The sequence below is a fragment of the Myxocyprinus asiaticus genome, chromosome 37, assembly GCF_019703515.2.
Source record: "Myxocyprinus asiaticus isolate MX2 ecotype Aquarium Trade chromosome 37, UBuf_Myxa_2, whole genome shotgun sequence".
NCBI classification, from domain to species: Eukaryota; Metazoa; Chordata; class Actinopteri; order Cypriniformes; family Catostomidae; genus Myxocyprinus; species Myxocyprinus asiaticus.
The window spans coordinates 18,126,053-18,140,619 of NC_059380.1; the positions used below are offsets into that span (position 1 = coordinate 18,126,053).

General features: G+C 38.8%; 1 protein-coding gene across 1 annotated transcript; it reads left to right on the forward strand.

Moving 5' to 3' along the window:
- Positions 1–3,640: 3,640 nt before the first annotated feature.
- On the forward strand, positions 3,641–13,549 carry med16 (mediator complex subunit 16). Its single transcript, XM_051676255.1, has 14 exons — positions 3,641–4,101; positions 4,354–4,461; positions 4,605–4,774; positions 4,858–5,289; positions 6,530–6,635; positions 7,198–7,353; positions 7,442–7,659; positions 7,748–7,954; positions 8,158–8,368; positions 10,163–10,296; positions 10,470–10,662; positions 10,781–10,994; positions 11,129–11,212; positions 12,850–13,549. The coding sequence occupies exons 1-14, from the start codon at positions 3,960–3,962 to the stop codon at positions 12,974–12,976; spliced, it is 2,502 nt and encodes an 833-aa protein (XP_051532215.1). The 5' UTR covers positions 3,641–3,959; the 3' UTR covers positions 12,977–13,549.
- Positions 13,550–14,567: the final 1,018 nt, after the last annotated feature.

Consider the following 14,567-nt stretch of genomic DNA (forward strand, 5'->3'; position numbering starts at 1 on the left):
TTTAACTTTCAACAATCAGAGATTTAAAGGAATAGTTCAGGAATAGTTCACACGAATATGGAAATTCTGTCATCATTTACTCACCCTCATGTCATTCCAAACCTTTTTGACCTTTTTTTTTTTTTTCTGGAACGCAAAAGGTGAATGTACGATGAATAGCTTATCATGGGCCACGTTTTCCATGTAATGAAAGAGAGTGATAATTGGGACTGTCAAGCTCCAAAATGACAATAAAAAAAAAAAAAAGCACCATAAAAGTATTAATTGGTCGAAAGAACTTGTGCACTATATTTCAAATCTTTTGAAGTAATTTCATTTGTGGGAACATATTTTTAAACCCCAAACTCGATTTATTTAAAAAAAACAAAAGAACGAATCTGTACACTGATCAAAAGGAACTCTCATGGGTGGAAATCTTTGAGCGGCGACGTGTAAAGGCCTTGGAGAGATCAACGGACGGAGACAGTCAAATCTTCTGGGGAGACTTGTTTTGAGAAAACATCAAGACAAATCAACAGATTCTGAAAAGGACAAAACAGGAACGGTTCTTGGGTTGAAGTAGGTGGACATAAGCTATGACTCTTTGGATGGTGGTAATCAAGATATGGAGTTCCAAGAAGTACAATATAATAAAAGGCATAAAGGAAATAACATGGGTGATGAGTCTGAATATAAGCAAATGCATACAAGTAAAACCAGGGATACAGGGCGAAGGGTGATGAGAAATAGTGAGGGAAAAGACATAAAAGTTATGATCACATTTGTCAAACAAGCAGAACAATACATGCTTCCTGTTAAATTATCAAAAGCGATAGATAAAGAAATAGGATCAGTGAAAGGGGCAACATGTCTGAGCAATGAAAGGGTCTTGATTAAGTGTAAAGATGAAAATCAGAGAGCAAAGGTTCTAAAACTAAAATCACTGGCTGGTGGTAAAATAAGCTGTGCTGAAGTAGATGTGAGGAAGCGTGGGGTAATATTAGGAGTGCCCTTAAATGTAACCATGGAAGAAATAAAAGGAAACTTGATTGGAGACAAAGTTGCTTCGGCTAAAACATTGATGACATGGAAAGATAATGAAAAGTGTGATAGTCTTTCTGTGTTGATACATTTTGAAGACAGCAATTTACCAATAAAGGTGAAGTTAGGTTTCATCAGTTATGTGGTACGGGAATATGTACCCCCTCCTTTGCGTTGTTATAAATGTCAGCGTATAGGACATACTGCTGCTGTTTGCAAAGGGAAAATGCTTTGTGCAAAATGAGGAGGAGAGCATGAATATGGGAAGTGTCAGGAAGGAGCTGAGATAAAATGCTGCAACTGTGGGGGAGAGCACAGCGCTGCATATGCATGATGTCCAGTACAACAGCAGACTTGTAAAATCCAGAAGGTAAAGTCCACCCAGAATTTAACATATGCAGAAGCAGCTCGCAGAATGAAACATGTAGAAGAAACAAGAGTACAAAATGGACAGGTGCAAACCTCTCAGACTAATGAGCCAATGAAACAGCTGAACTTGTTAAAGAATGACTCAACTGACAATATTAACATGAGCAAAACTGATTTTGTGGCATTTATCTGTGCAGTGGTGAATGGCACTGCGCAGGCAGGAAGAAGGGTAGAAATGTGCAAACAAATTCTAGGCCGTAATATTAAAAATGTAGTTAAAGGCATACAGGAGTCGATTAAAGAAGTGGAGGAATGGTCACTGGATTGGGGTCTAAATTTTTCAATTTCAAAAACACAATATATGCTATTCACAAAGAACAAGAGGACTGAACATTTAGATCTGAAGTTGTATGATCAAACATTGGAAAGAGTACCCGTTTTTAAATATCTTGGTTTATGGTTTAATTAAAAATTAACATGGAAATTGCATCTGAGTAAAATTGAATCAAAGTGTAAAAAGATCACAAATTGCATGCGTACGGTTGCTAGTCACTATTGGGAAGCTAGTCATGGTGCATTGTTGTGCATGTATCAAGCATTGATTAGTTCTTGCTTTGATTATGGATGCATTGTATACGGGTCAGCAACCAAGTCTTTACTGAAAAAACTAGATGTTATTCAGTCCAGAGCATTAAGAATATGTTGTGGAGCAGTTAAAACATCCCCTGTAGATGCAATTGGGGTAGAAATGGGAGAGATGCCTCTAGATCTTAGAAGGGAAAATCTGGCAGTGACATACTGGGTGAATCTTCAACGATCAACGAATAATCATCTTACTCGCAAAGTATTAGAGGAGTGCTGGGAATATTCATATGATGGAGGACATAGCTTTGGATGGAAGAGTAGAATGTGGGCTAAGGAATATGGCATGGACAATAAGATCTTCTGTCCTAATGTACTGCTTACTGATGCTCCACCATGGAGAGTCCCTGAACCGCTGGTAGATTTGAGCTTACTAGACAAGTCCAAAGAATACATTGGAAACGAGATTAATGCTATTTTAAATAACAAATTTGATTCAGTTTTACAAATATTTACAGATGGTTCTAAGGAACCTGTCAGACAACAGGTTGGAATAGGTTTATATATTCCAAAATGTAAAACACAAATTAGTTTGAAATTGCCTGATGAGTTATCTGTGTATACTGCAGAGTTAACAGCTATAATAATAGGACTACAGTGGGTTGAACAAGTCAGACCAAACAAAGTAGTAATATGCTCAGATTCTTCTTCAGCTTTAATTAGTATAATACATGCAAGATCAGACAGAGAAGATTTATTAATGGAAGTATAGTTATCATTATACAGACTGAAAGAGGCTGGAATAGTGGTGTATTTTTGTTGGGTACCAGCACATGTTGGGGGTATCTGGTAATGAAGTTGCTGATAAACTAGCAAAAAAGCACTAGACAAGAGGGAGGTGGATGTTAAAGTACCTATGGGGGAAAAGGAGGCAAAATCGATTTTAATGAAAAAGTTAATGAATAAGTGGCAAATTAGATGGGACAGTAGTAACACAGGGAGATGGTGTTATAGTATTACACAGACAGTAGGGAGGATACATTGCCAGGGAGGAAACAGAAAAGAAGAAGTATTGCTGTCTAGATTAAGACTGGGACATACAGGGTTGAAATCAACACTGGCACTTATGGATTTGCATGAAAATGGATTATGCGATGTGTGTGGTTTATCTGAAAATGTATGTCATGTGCTTTTAATATGTAGTAAATATAATATATATCGTGATATATTCTTTGGTCACTTTAAGAATGGGGAGGACAGAATGAAGAATGAGGATATTTTAGGAAAAGGTTTAATGGACAGACAGGTATACAGAGCACTAATTAAATGTATATATGACTCAGGTCTAGGGTCTAGCATATAATATGTGTGGATGGAAATACTCTACCTAATCTGGAGCATGAAGAACTAATTGTGAATGTTAGAGGAGCTGAACACGCAGCGATAGCATGAGCATGCACTCTGATTGGTCCACGAATTGGGAAGGAGTATGAAACATCCAAACAGATTTTAAACTTCAGACTCATCACCCATGCAAGTTTAATTTGCCATCCAGTACAGTAGGTTGCGATAATGCTCCTAAAGAGTTGATCGCCATTAAACAAGAAGAAGAAGAAGAAGAAGAAGAAGAAGAAGAATCTGCAGTCGCCCTCCAATCCAGTTGGGGGCGGCAGGTTGTCGTCTAGTTGAACCAGCAAAGAACTGACGAACAGAGATACTGCTCGGTGAAAAGTGTTTTGAAGTAAAGACAATATTATTATCGATAAAATAGATTTCGGAATGTCAAGCGAATTCTGTCTAAAGATGTGTCATTATCATAAAATGAGAAGCATGTAATTTTTAAAGGGTTTTATTTTTTTTGTACACTAGTTTGCTGGCGAAGTCTTTGTTTTTATTGATTTAGTCCACTTTGACACGGTGATTCTTTACACAATTGAAGATATTTTGAGAACGCATCATTGCTGTTAAACTCCACTTTAATTCATTATATGATGGAGATCGCTTATGTTTGCGAGTGGGAGAAGAGACCTAAAAGCAACCACTGTCCCTCAATTCCCCTGGTGTGCGCATGGTCATGCAGAAACCTCATCGCTTTCACAACTGATCCGAAAAACGAGGAGGATGACAAAGGTAAGAAAATCTGCCCTAGAGTTATAAATGTCAAAAGAGGAGCTTGATTTAAGAAAAAAAAAAAAAAAACACCATACACTGTTAATTGGTACTCAAATAGATCCAGGATACCCAGAGCTGCATGTGTGTGATGAACGACAGTACATCCGGGTTTTTTGTTTTGTTTTTTACTTTTATCAACAATAATCACAAGTCTTTACTATAAGAGATCAGCTCTAACTAACAAACTGTGAACAATTTTCTGTGCTGCAGATCTCAATCTTATGATACATATCATTGACACTGACCACCCCTGGGATGTGTACTCCATCAACACTGGACATACTGAAGTCATTTCATGCCTTGAATGGGACCAGTCAGGTCAGTCATCGTGATTAAATCATGATTTAATCACGGTCATGTTGGTCCAAACATAGTTTCCTGACCTGACTAGATATAGGTCTGCAAGATCTACTAGTGATCACATTTTTAATAATCTGAGTGTGTGTGGTGTGATGGCACAGGTTCGAGGCTGCTATCTGCTGATGGTGATGGTCAAATCAAGTGTTGGGGGATGACAGAGCACCTGGTGAACAGCTGGGAGTGCACGCAGACCAGTTTTGTGGATGGAGACCCGATCGTAGCTCTCTCTTGGTTACATAACGGAGTCAAACTTGCTTTGCATGTCGAAAAGGCAAGAACATCTCCTTAATAACTCAAAGCATAGTTCACCCTACAGTTAACGACTAACACTACTTGTATTTTGTTGCTGTACAGTCTGGCTCTACAAACTTCGGAGAGAAGTTTTCCCGTGTCAAGTTCTCCCCCTCTCTCACACTCTTTGGCGGGAAGCCCATGGAGGGTTGGTTAGCGGTGACGGTGAGCGGGCTGGTCACAGTGTCGTTGTTGAAGCCCAACGGTACTCTGCTGACGGCCAGTGAGAGCCTGTGCAGGCTGAGGGGGCGCGTGGCCCTCGCTGACATTGCCTTCACGGGTGGCGGGAACATAGTGGTGGCGGCCACAGATGGCAGCAGCTCCTCTCCTGTGCAGTTCTACAAAGTGTGCGTAAGCGTGGTGAATGAAAAGTGCCGCATAGACACTGAGCTACTGCCCTCGCTATTCATGCGCTGCACCACTGACCCTGTCAGGAAGGACAAGTATCCTGCTGTCACACACCTTAAATTCCTCACACGTGAAAACTCTGAACAGGTAAGACAATGTACATGAGGCACACTTTCACAAGTACTTTTTCTTTATCAGAACTAAAAAAATAAATAAATAAACAATCTCAGTTACTGATGTCATTAAAGTAATGCACTTTTTCCCAGTCAGCCATGATTAGTTTATTCAGAGAGTGAAAGTGTCCAAATACAGGGGATTATCAAGATAAAGGTTATATTCAACTGGTCATAAGATCTCAACATGGTGGAACTAATGAATGTGCGGCCAGCACCATATGTAGAATAAAGAAGCTTTTTCCTCTAAGAATGATTTGACTGAGTGTACATCATTTTTAACATATTGTTCAAAAATACTGTTAATTTCTTTCTGTTTAGAAGTTAAGCAATAACCAGAAAATCACTTTTTGCACCTTTAATTTATTTTTAGACAAAAATGAATAATTACAATATCAGCCATTTACAGTTTATGAGCCATAACATGAAGTTAAAGGAATAGTTCACCCAAAAATGAAAATTATTACATCATTTACTCACCCTTATGCCATCTCAGATTCTTTCTTCTGAACACAGACAAAATATTTAGAAGAATATTTCAGCTCTGTAGGTCCATACATTACAAGTGAATGGTGACCAGAACTCAGAAGGTCCAAAAAGGACATAAAGGCAGCATAAAAGTAATCCATAAGACTCCAGTAGTTAAATCCATATCTTCAGAAGCAGTATGAAAGGTGTGGATGAGAAACAGATTAATATTAAATCCTATTTTACTATAAATTCTCCTCTCTGCCCAGTAGATGGCGATATGCACAAAGAATGCAAATTGCCAAAAACCCAAAGAGGACAATCTCTGAAGGGAGAAGCACGCTTAGGAGGGCTGTTTAAAAGTGAAAATGTGTTGGAAAAAGGACTTAAATATTGATCTGTTTCTCACCCACACCTATCATATTGCTTCTGAAGACATTGATTTAACCACTGGAGTTGTATGGATTATTTGTATGCTGCTTTTTATGTGCTGAGATACAGAGTTAAAAATACTTCTAAAAATTTTCGTTTGTGTTCAGCAGAAGAAAGAAAGTCATACATATTTGAGATGGCATAAGGGTGAGTAAATGAGAGAATTTTCATTTTTAGGTGAACTGTTCCTTTAACTATCAACTTTTGGTATTAGCCAACAGTAATAATTGGTGCATCCCTAATTTCCATGCAAAAAGCATTGTAACATTTTACCTTATCTTGAATTTTACTTGATCTCTTTACTGTTTCTGAAGGTGCTACTCTGTGCGTCCAGTCAGATGGGCAGCATTGTAGAGTGCTGGTCACTGCGGAAAGAGGGTCTCCCTGTCAATAATATCTTCCAGCACAGATCACCTGTTGGTAGGTTAACTATTCCTTTAAAGGATTAGTTCACCCAAAAATGAAAATTCTCGCATCATTTACTCATCCTCATGCCATCCCAGATATGTATGATTTTTGTTCTTCTGCAGAACACAAACAAAGATTTTTAGAGGAATATCTCAGCTCTGTAGGTCCATACAATGCAAGTGAATGGTGACCAAAACTTTGAAGCTCCAGAAAGCACAAAGGCAGCATAAAGTAATCCAGATGACTTCAGTGGTTAAAAACAGACCAGACTATAACTCATTTTTCACTAGAGATTAAACCACTGGAGTTTTATGGATTACTTTTATGCTGTATTTATGTGCTTGAAGCTTAAAAATGTTGGTAATCATTCACTTACATTGGACCTACAGAGCTAAAATATTCTTTTAAAAATCTTAGTTTGTGTTCTGCAGAAAAATATCTGGGATGGTGTGAGGGTGAGTAAATGAGTAAATTAATTTTCATTTTTGGGTGAACTATTCCTTTAATGCTGCATTTAGACTGACTGGTCTATAACATCATCAGAAGTGAAATGTATCTTGCTATTTAACTTCAGTTGGTGAAAAGCAGCCAATGATCCTGAAGTGGCGGATCCTCTCAGCAACTAATGATCTGGATCGCGTGTCTGCTGTTGCTCTGCCTAAACTTCCCATCTCCATCTCTAACACTGATCTCAAAGTGGCCTCAGACACCAAGTTCTTCCCAGGCCTTGGTATGACGTTATGACCTGTGCTTGCCACAAAAAACCTTTGAAGTAGCTCATTTTTGGATGATCAATATTTTGTTGTAACTATCCGCAGGTCTTGCTCTGGCGTTCCATGATGGCAGCATTCAGATTCTTCACCGTCTTTCCCTGCATACTATGGGAGTGTTCTACGGTTCCTCTGGTTCCTCTCAGCGTGTTGGCGAGGAACCTGCCATTAAACGACAGAGAGCGGGTGGCCCGACGCTACACTTCAAAGCCCTTCAGTTCTCTTGGACCTCTCTCGCTCTGGTGGGCGTGGACAATCATGGCAAGGTATGGAGGCATGACTGCTACCATGACAGAGGAATAACCCCCAATCTTTAATGTGATCTGATGTTTTCTCCTTCTCCTACGACATTAGCTGCACATGCTCCGAGTGTCCCCATCCATGGGCCAAATGCTGGACATGAACACACTGCTGCGCCACCTGCTGTTCCTGCTGGAGTACTGCATGGTGACAGGATATGACTGGTGGGATGTGTTGCTGCATGCACAGCCTAGCATGGTGCATAGCCTGCTGGAGAAGCTTCATGAGGAGTACATGAGACAGAACCAGGCACTTCAGCAGGTTGAATTGTCCTGAAAAAATCCTTACTCCACAACCACCTACATTGAATAATTCAGTACCTATTATATAGAGTTTATATAAATGTATGTTGTTACTATATATATTATTTCTTTCATGGTTAAATATTCTCAATTGAGTTAGTAGGTGACATACTGTGTTGTTTTGTATTGGGCTGCTTTAACTTTTTCTTGGTTATGATGCAGGTTCTGTCAACTCGTATAGTAGCAGTGAAGGCATCTCTGTGTAAGCTGTCATCTGCCACTGCAGCGAGAGCTTGCGACTTCCATGCTAAACTGCTGCTCATTGCCATCAGCTCCACACTGAAATCTCTGCTAAGACCTCATGTTCTCAACACACCTGAAAAAAGTCCTGGAGACAGACTGGCAGAGATCTGTGCCAAAAACACAGACACCGGTATGGCCTGCCACACAAATACAGTTTCAGAGATGGCTTAAAGGGATAGTACTCACAAAAATGAAAATTCTGTCATTTACTTAACCTCATGTCATTCCAAATCTGTATCTGTATGGAACACAAAAGAAGATATTTTGAAAAATGTCTCTTTGTCCAAACAATGGAAGTCGGTTCCATGGATGCATTTAATTTATACGCAACTTAAGATACCCAACAGAATTTTACGGATATAATGACTTCATTAGCATCTGGTATTGAGATGCGTTTCGGTGGACAGCGCAACATACAGGTTTAAACAGTCCAATACAGTTTGTGATTGGATCACAAAAACCCACATACGGAGTTATACAAAAACGCATGTGACTACATCGCATTTGAGGTGTAAAGGCTAATCTGTCCTGATGCATCCCGGACAACAACGGAAATAACCATCCAATCGAAAAAATTAAAAATCCACTAAAATAATTCTGCTTGAAATTCCACATCTGTGCTTGGTTAAAAAAGTGTATCAAGTGGATCTTTGTCTTTTTTTACTTTTTTGTGCTTCATCGTCATGCAGTGACACGCTGATGTAGTGAGTGTATGCCGTCATGAAATCAGAAACCCTCCCGTCGTAATCCAAATGAAAGTGGTCACAGGAGACGCCTGAATGCACACCAGATGTAAACAGGGCCAATGACTGTTTTCAAACGCATTTCCCCAACACTCCTCTGTCTGCCAAACAGATCCCGCCCCAAACCCATGTCATTGATTGACGCTGTGTAGGGTTGGTCAGAGCAGTGTTTCCCAACCCTGTTCCTGGAGGCCCTCCAACACTACACATTTTGGAAATCTCCCTAATCAAACACACCTGATTCAACTCATCAGCTCGTTAGTGGAGACTCCAAGACCTGAATTGATGTGAATTGGTGTGTCAGAAAAGGGAGATTTACAAAATGTGCAGTGTTGGGTGGCCTCCAGGAACAGGGTTGGGAACCACTGGGTCAGAGCAATGTTATTTATAGAGCTACAGTGTTTTTCAGGGGAATTAATTAAATATTAAAGGGTTAGTTCACCCAAAGATGAAAATTCTCTCATCATTTACTCGCCCTCATGCCATACCAGAAATGTATGATTTTCTTTCTTCAGCAGTCAAACAAAGATTTTTAGAAGAATATTTTAGCTCTAGGTTCATACAATGCAAGTGAATGGTGATCAGACCTTTTGTAGCTCCAAAAATCACTTAAAGGAAACATAGAAGTAATCCATAAGACTCCAGGGGTAAAATCCATATCTTCAGCAGCAATATAAAAGGTGTGGGTGAGAAACGGATCAAAATTTAAGTCCTTTTTTTTTCTGTAAATATCCACTTTCACTTTTATATCTGAAAGTCACATGTGGTGCGTGTTTAGTTTCACTTTCACATCTGAAAGTGAAAGCTAAAGTGGAGATTTAGAGTAGAAAATGACTTAAATATTGTTCTGTTTCTCACCCACACCTATTATATTGCTTCTGAAGATATAGATTTAAACATTGGAGTCATATGGATTACTTTGTTTCCTTAATGTGATTTTTGGAGCTACAAAGGTCTGATCACCATTCACTTGCATAGAGATGCAAGTGAATGGTGAGATAGCATGAGGGTGAGTAAATGATTGAAGAATTTTCATTTTTGGGGGAACTATCCCTTTAAGCTGGAATAGAAGGACGAATTTTAACATTGAAAATATTACACACACCACTTTGAACTTCCATCCATCCACCTTTGTTGTTTTTAGCTACTAATGGAGATTTCTGACTTGTTATTGTTTTCAGACATTGATAAGGTGATGATTAATCTGAAGACGGAGGAGTTTGTTCTGGACGGCCCTCCCCTCCAGTCCCTCCAGCAGCTCATTCAGTGGGTGGGAGACTTTGTGCTTTACCTGCTGGCTAACTTGCCCAACCAGGTGAGCTCAACTGGACTACCTTATCCATCAGTCATAAATCAGATTTTTTTAAGTTTAGTTAAACATGTTGTTTTTTGCCTTAATATCTCTTAACATTTAAATGAAGTGTATCCCAGTTTACTGAGTAAATTGGGCATTCAGGGTTATATCATACATTTTTCTTTGCTTTCCAGGGCTCTGTTGTGCGTCCAGGGTTTGGGTTCCTGCGGGATGGTGCATCTCTGGGCATGCTCAGAGAGATGCTGGTGATGATCCGTATTTGGGGCTTACTGAAGCCCGGTTGCCTGCCCATCTACACAGCCACATCTGACAACCAGGACAGCATGTCCCTGCTGTTCCGCCTGCTCACCAAACTCTGGCTCTGCTGTGAGTCTGACCCTTGGTTACTCTGTGCATCAACACTTCAGTGAAAAAGCTGTTATTCTGCTGATCTTTTAAAAAATAAAAAAAACTGTCTTGATTACGGTTTTCTTTCTGCTGGCAGCTCGAGATGAGAGTCACCCGCAGGATCCAGATGAGACGTTGATTGATGAGTGCTGTCTGCTGCCCAGTCAGCTCCTGGTACCCAGCATGGACTGGCTGCCCATCAATGATGGAGTTATCACTAAGATTCAGAGCAAACACCCACTCAGACTGCAGTTTGGCAAACCGTACACCCTGCCTGGGATCAACCCCAATGCACAGGTGGAGGTGTTCAGGTGAGAGATTATGATTTTTTTCATCTTAAACACTTCATCATTAGTTCATCAGTTGCTTAAATGACACTGAAAATTTTCAGATCAAAAGACAATAATTCCTGTCAATTTCTTATTTTTATTTGTCTTTGTTACAGAAGTCCAGCATCTCAGAGGATGGACCACCTGCGGTGCTTACATCTGGGCATCTCTCCGACAGAGGACAGCAAAGCCTGCACCAGGTACACATGTTCTCCATTTCAGAGAATGAGCTTTAAAATAATGCTTCAGTGAAATTTTTAATTTATGCAAAAAATCAGTTCCCCAAGCCTTTAAAATGTATTTTAAAAATAATGTAAAATGTGTACATTGATGATTTCAGCACTTCAAAAACATCTTTCATTATGTACAGTTTAAAATATGTAATAATGCAAAGGGAGGTCCAACAGTCTGAGGCCACTAGTGAAAATGCTTCTATTTCGCATTTTTTTCTAATTTAATGCAAATTTTTCTTCATTTTTTTTTATTTTTTTATCAGCATAACAATTTGAGTGAAAAGTTCAATTGAAAAGTTAACATGAATTTCAGATCCTCTTAGTATTTTTTTTTTTTTTGTACCCCTTTTTCGTTAATGGCAACATGATCTTGAGCTGGCATGGTGACTTGATGATCCATTTTATCTCAGCATGGTTAAAGCAATGAAAATTCTCCCATGATTTACTCACTCTCCTGGCTTCCCAGATGTGTGTGACTTACTTTCTTCTGCAGAACACAAATGATGATTTTTAAAGGAATATCTCTGTAGGTCCTTACAATGCAACTGAATGGGTGCCAACATTTTGAAACTCCAAAATGCACATAAATGGAGCATAAAAGTGTGACTCCAGTGGTTAAATTCATGTATTCAGACACGATATGATAGGTGTGGGAAACAGATCAATATTTAAGTCATTTTTATCATAAATTCTCCTCCCTGCCCAATAGGGGCCGATATGCATGAAGAATGTGAATCACCAAAAATAGAGGGAGAATGTAAAAGTGAAAGTGGACATGAATTTGTAGGAGAATTTATAGTAAAAAATAACTTAATTATTGATCTGTTTCTCACCCACACCTATCATATCGCTTCAGCAGATATGGATTTAACCACCAGTTGTCAGAGTCGTCTGGAGTACTTTTATGTTACCCATATGTGGATTTTGGAGCATCAAAATTTTGGCACCCATTCACTTGCATTGTATTGACCTACAGAGCTGAACAATTCTTCTATGAATCTTCATTTGTGTTTTGCAGAAGAAAGAAAGTCATACACATGTGGAATGGCACGAGGGTGAGTAAATGATAGAGAACTATTCCTTTAAGAATGATCCAAACAGCATCTTGTTTGCTTCAGTGGAAGCAAGGAAATGTGACCTTCTGTACAAAGGAGGTAGAATGGACAGTGCCACAAATTTGCTTACATTTGATTAGTGACCAAGGAAATAGTGCAGAATCTTAAATATATATATATTTTTTTTTTTTTTTCAGGAAAAAAATTCACATATTTTCAATGTGATCTCAAACCTTTTTTTTTCTTCTTTTTTTTTACCCCATTGTATATTGGTTTAGTACTTGCTATTTTGTCTTCTGAAATTTGAAAATCTTCTGGAAAATCTGTGGCAGGGAATAAAGAAAACATTGACCAAAGTGGTGCAAAGTAGACACGGTGCTTCTATTAGTGCAACAGGCCTCGTGGTATTTCTTGATGCATGCACTGAGTTAGGCCTGCAAACCTTTTATCTCCACATTCAACACTGACAGCTGTACTGAGACTGTGCCTTCACAAACCCTACATTTAGCCCCAATGCTCAATGAGCTCTCTTCTCTCTGTGCTGTTTAGGTGTGGCTGTGTCACCATGCTGAGATCTCCAAATAAAACCAATGCCATGAGACAGTGGGAGCAGCGCTGGATCAAGAACTGTCTGTGTGGAGGTCTCTGGAGACGAATCCCCTCCACACTCGCATGAAGGCCACACCGTCAAGAACCTGAGACCTGGCTAAATGTTAAAGCTGCACATATCCCTAATTATAAATAAACTGTACAGTATCTGTACAGTAAATGTTTAAGCCAACATTAGCTGAAAACTTCACCTAACAACCTTCGTTTTCTTAAAAAAGCCCAGAAATGAAAATCATTTATTCACCCACATATTGTTCCAAATGCAAATTACATTTTTTTTCTCGTGGAACACAAAAGGACATGTTGCAGGCATTAAGATCACTCACTCTAAGGTCACCATTCACTTTCATTGCATATTTTTTTGTGAATAGTGACCTGGGCTAACGTTCTGCCATACATCTTTTGTGTTCCACAAGAATGGAAGTCATGCAAGTTTAGAACAACATTTGAGTGAATGAATGATGTCAGAATCCTTGTTCCTTTAAAAATATAGAGGGATGTTTTTGTTTGTTTTTTTTGGTTTTTTTGTCTGCTGGAGAGCGAGTGAATAGTTATTTTTTTTATTTTTTTTTTAGCCTTTGTAAATATGAACCATGTATTTTCTTTTGTAATCTTGTATGTAATAAAAAAAATAATTAAATGTTACTATTGATGCAAATTTTCTTTGTCTAAAACAAAATACCGCTATGAATTGTATATGATTGTATAATTGGTCTGTCACTGTCACCTGACAGCCATAGTGAGGTGCTAAATTTATGAACTTGACACTGTTATATATCTCTCTTGTTCAGTGTCAAATCAGCATCATGTTACTTCAATAAATACAATAGGTGCCCAAATGATGGCTGCTTACACTTAGAAAAGTATGAGTGCTAGCCAGTGAACTTAAGATCCAGACCTCTGTAATGTAGTAAATAACTGAGTTACATGTGGCTGGCTTTATGTAAAACTGATAACCTGTAAACAGGGTAACAGATTTACATTCAAACTGCACTTCTACTGGCCAGTCCTGCATGCAGTTTAAAAATGAAATACTTGTCAGGCAGATTGACTTGATATGCATGAATATGAGCACATATGAGTGCTGTTTGACTGCATATTTTCTGGTCTGTTGAAGGATGTCCACAGGAATCAATAATGGGAAATCAAGAGGAAAATTGTACTTCCCAGCCTTGGTGCTTTGGCTCTTATTCAAGATGTCATCACAACACAGGGTGCTCAGCAGAGATCTGGCCCAGTGGGCATCTTTCCAAGCTTACGGTAGCAGCAGCTTGCTGGGGTCCACACTTCCACCCCTCAATGCAAACTGAGTTTATTACCATATTAAGACTATATGGGAGATCAGAGGATAAGCACCATTCATGGTGGATTATATAATCACATTATGGGCTCTGATGTACTTAGATGAATGTTACATGTACAGGTGCATCTCAATGAATTAGAATGTCGTGGAAAAGTTCATTTATTTCAGTAATTCAACTCAAATTGTGAAACTCTGTATTAAATAAATTCAGTGCACACAGACTGAAGTAGTTTAAGTCTTTGGTTCTTTTAATTGTGATGATTTTGGCTCACATTTAACAAAAACCCACCAATTCACTATCTCAAAAATTAGAATACATCATAAGACCAATAAAAAAAACATTTTTAGTGAATTG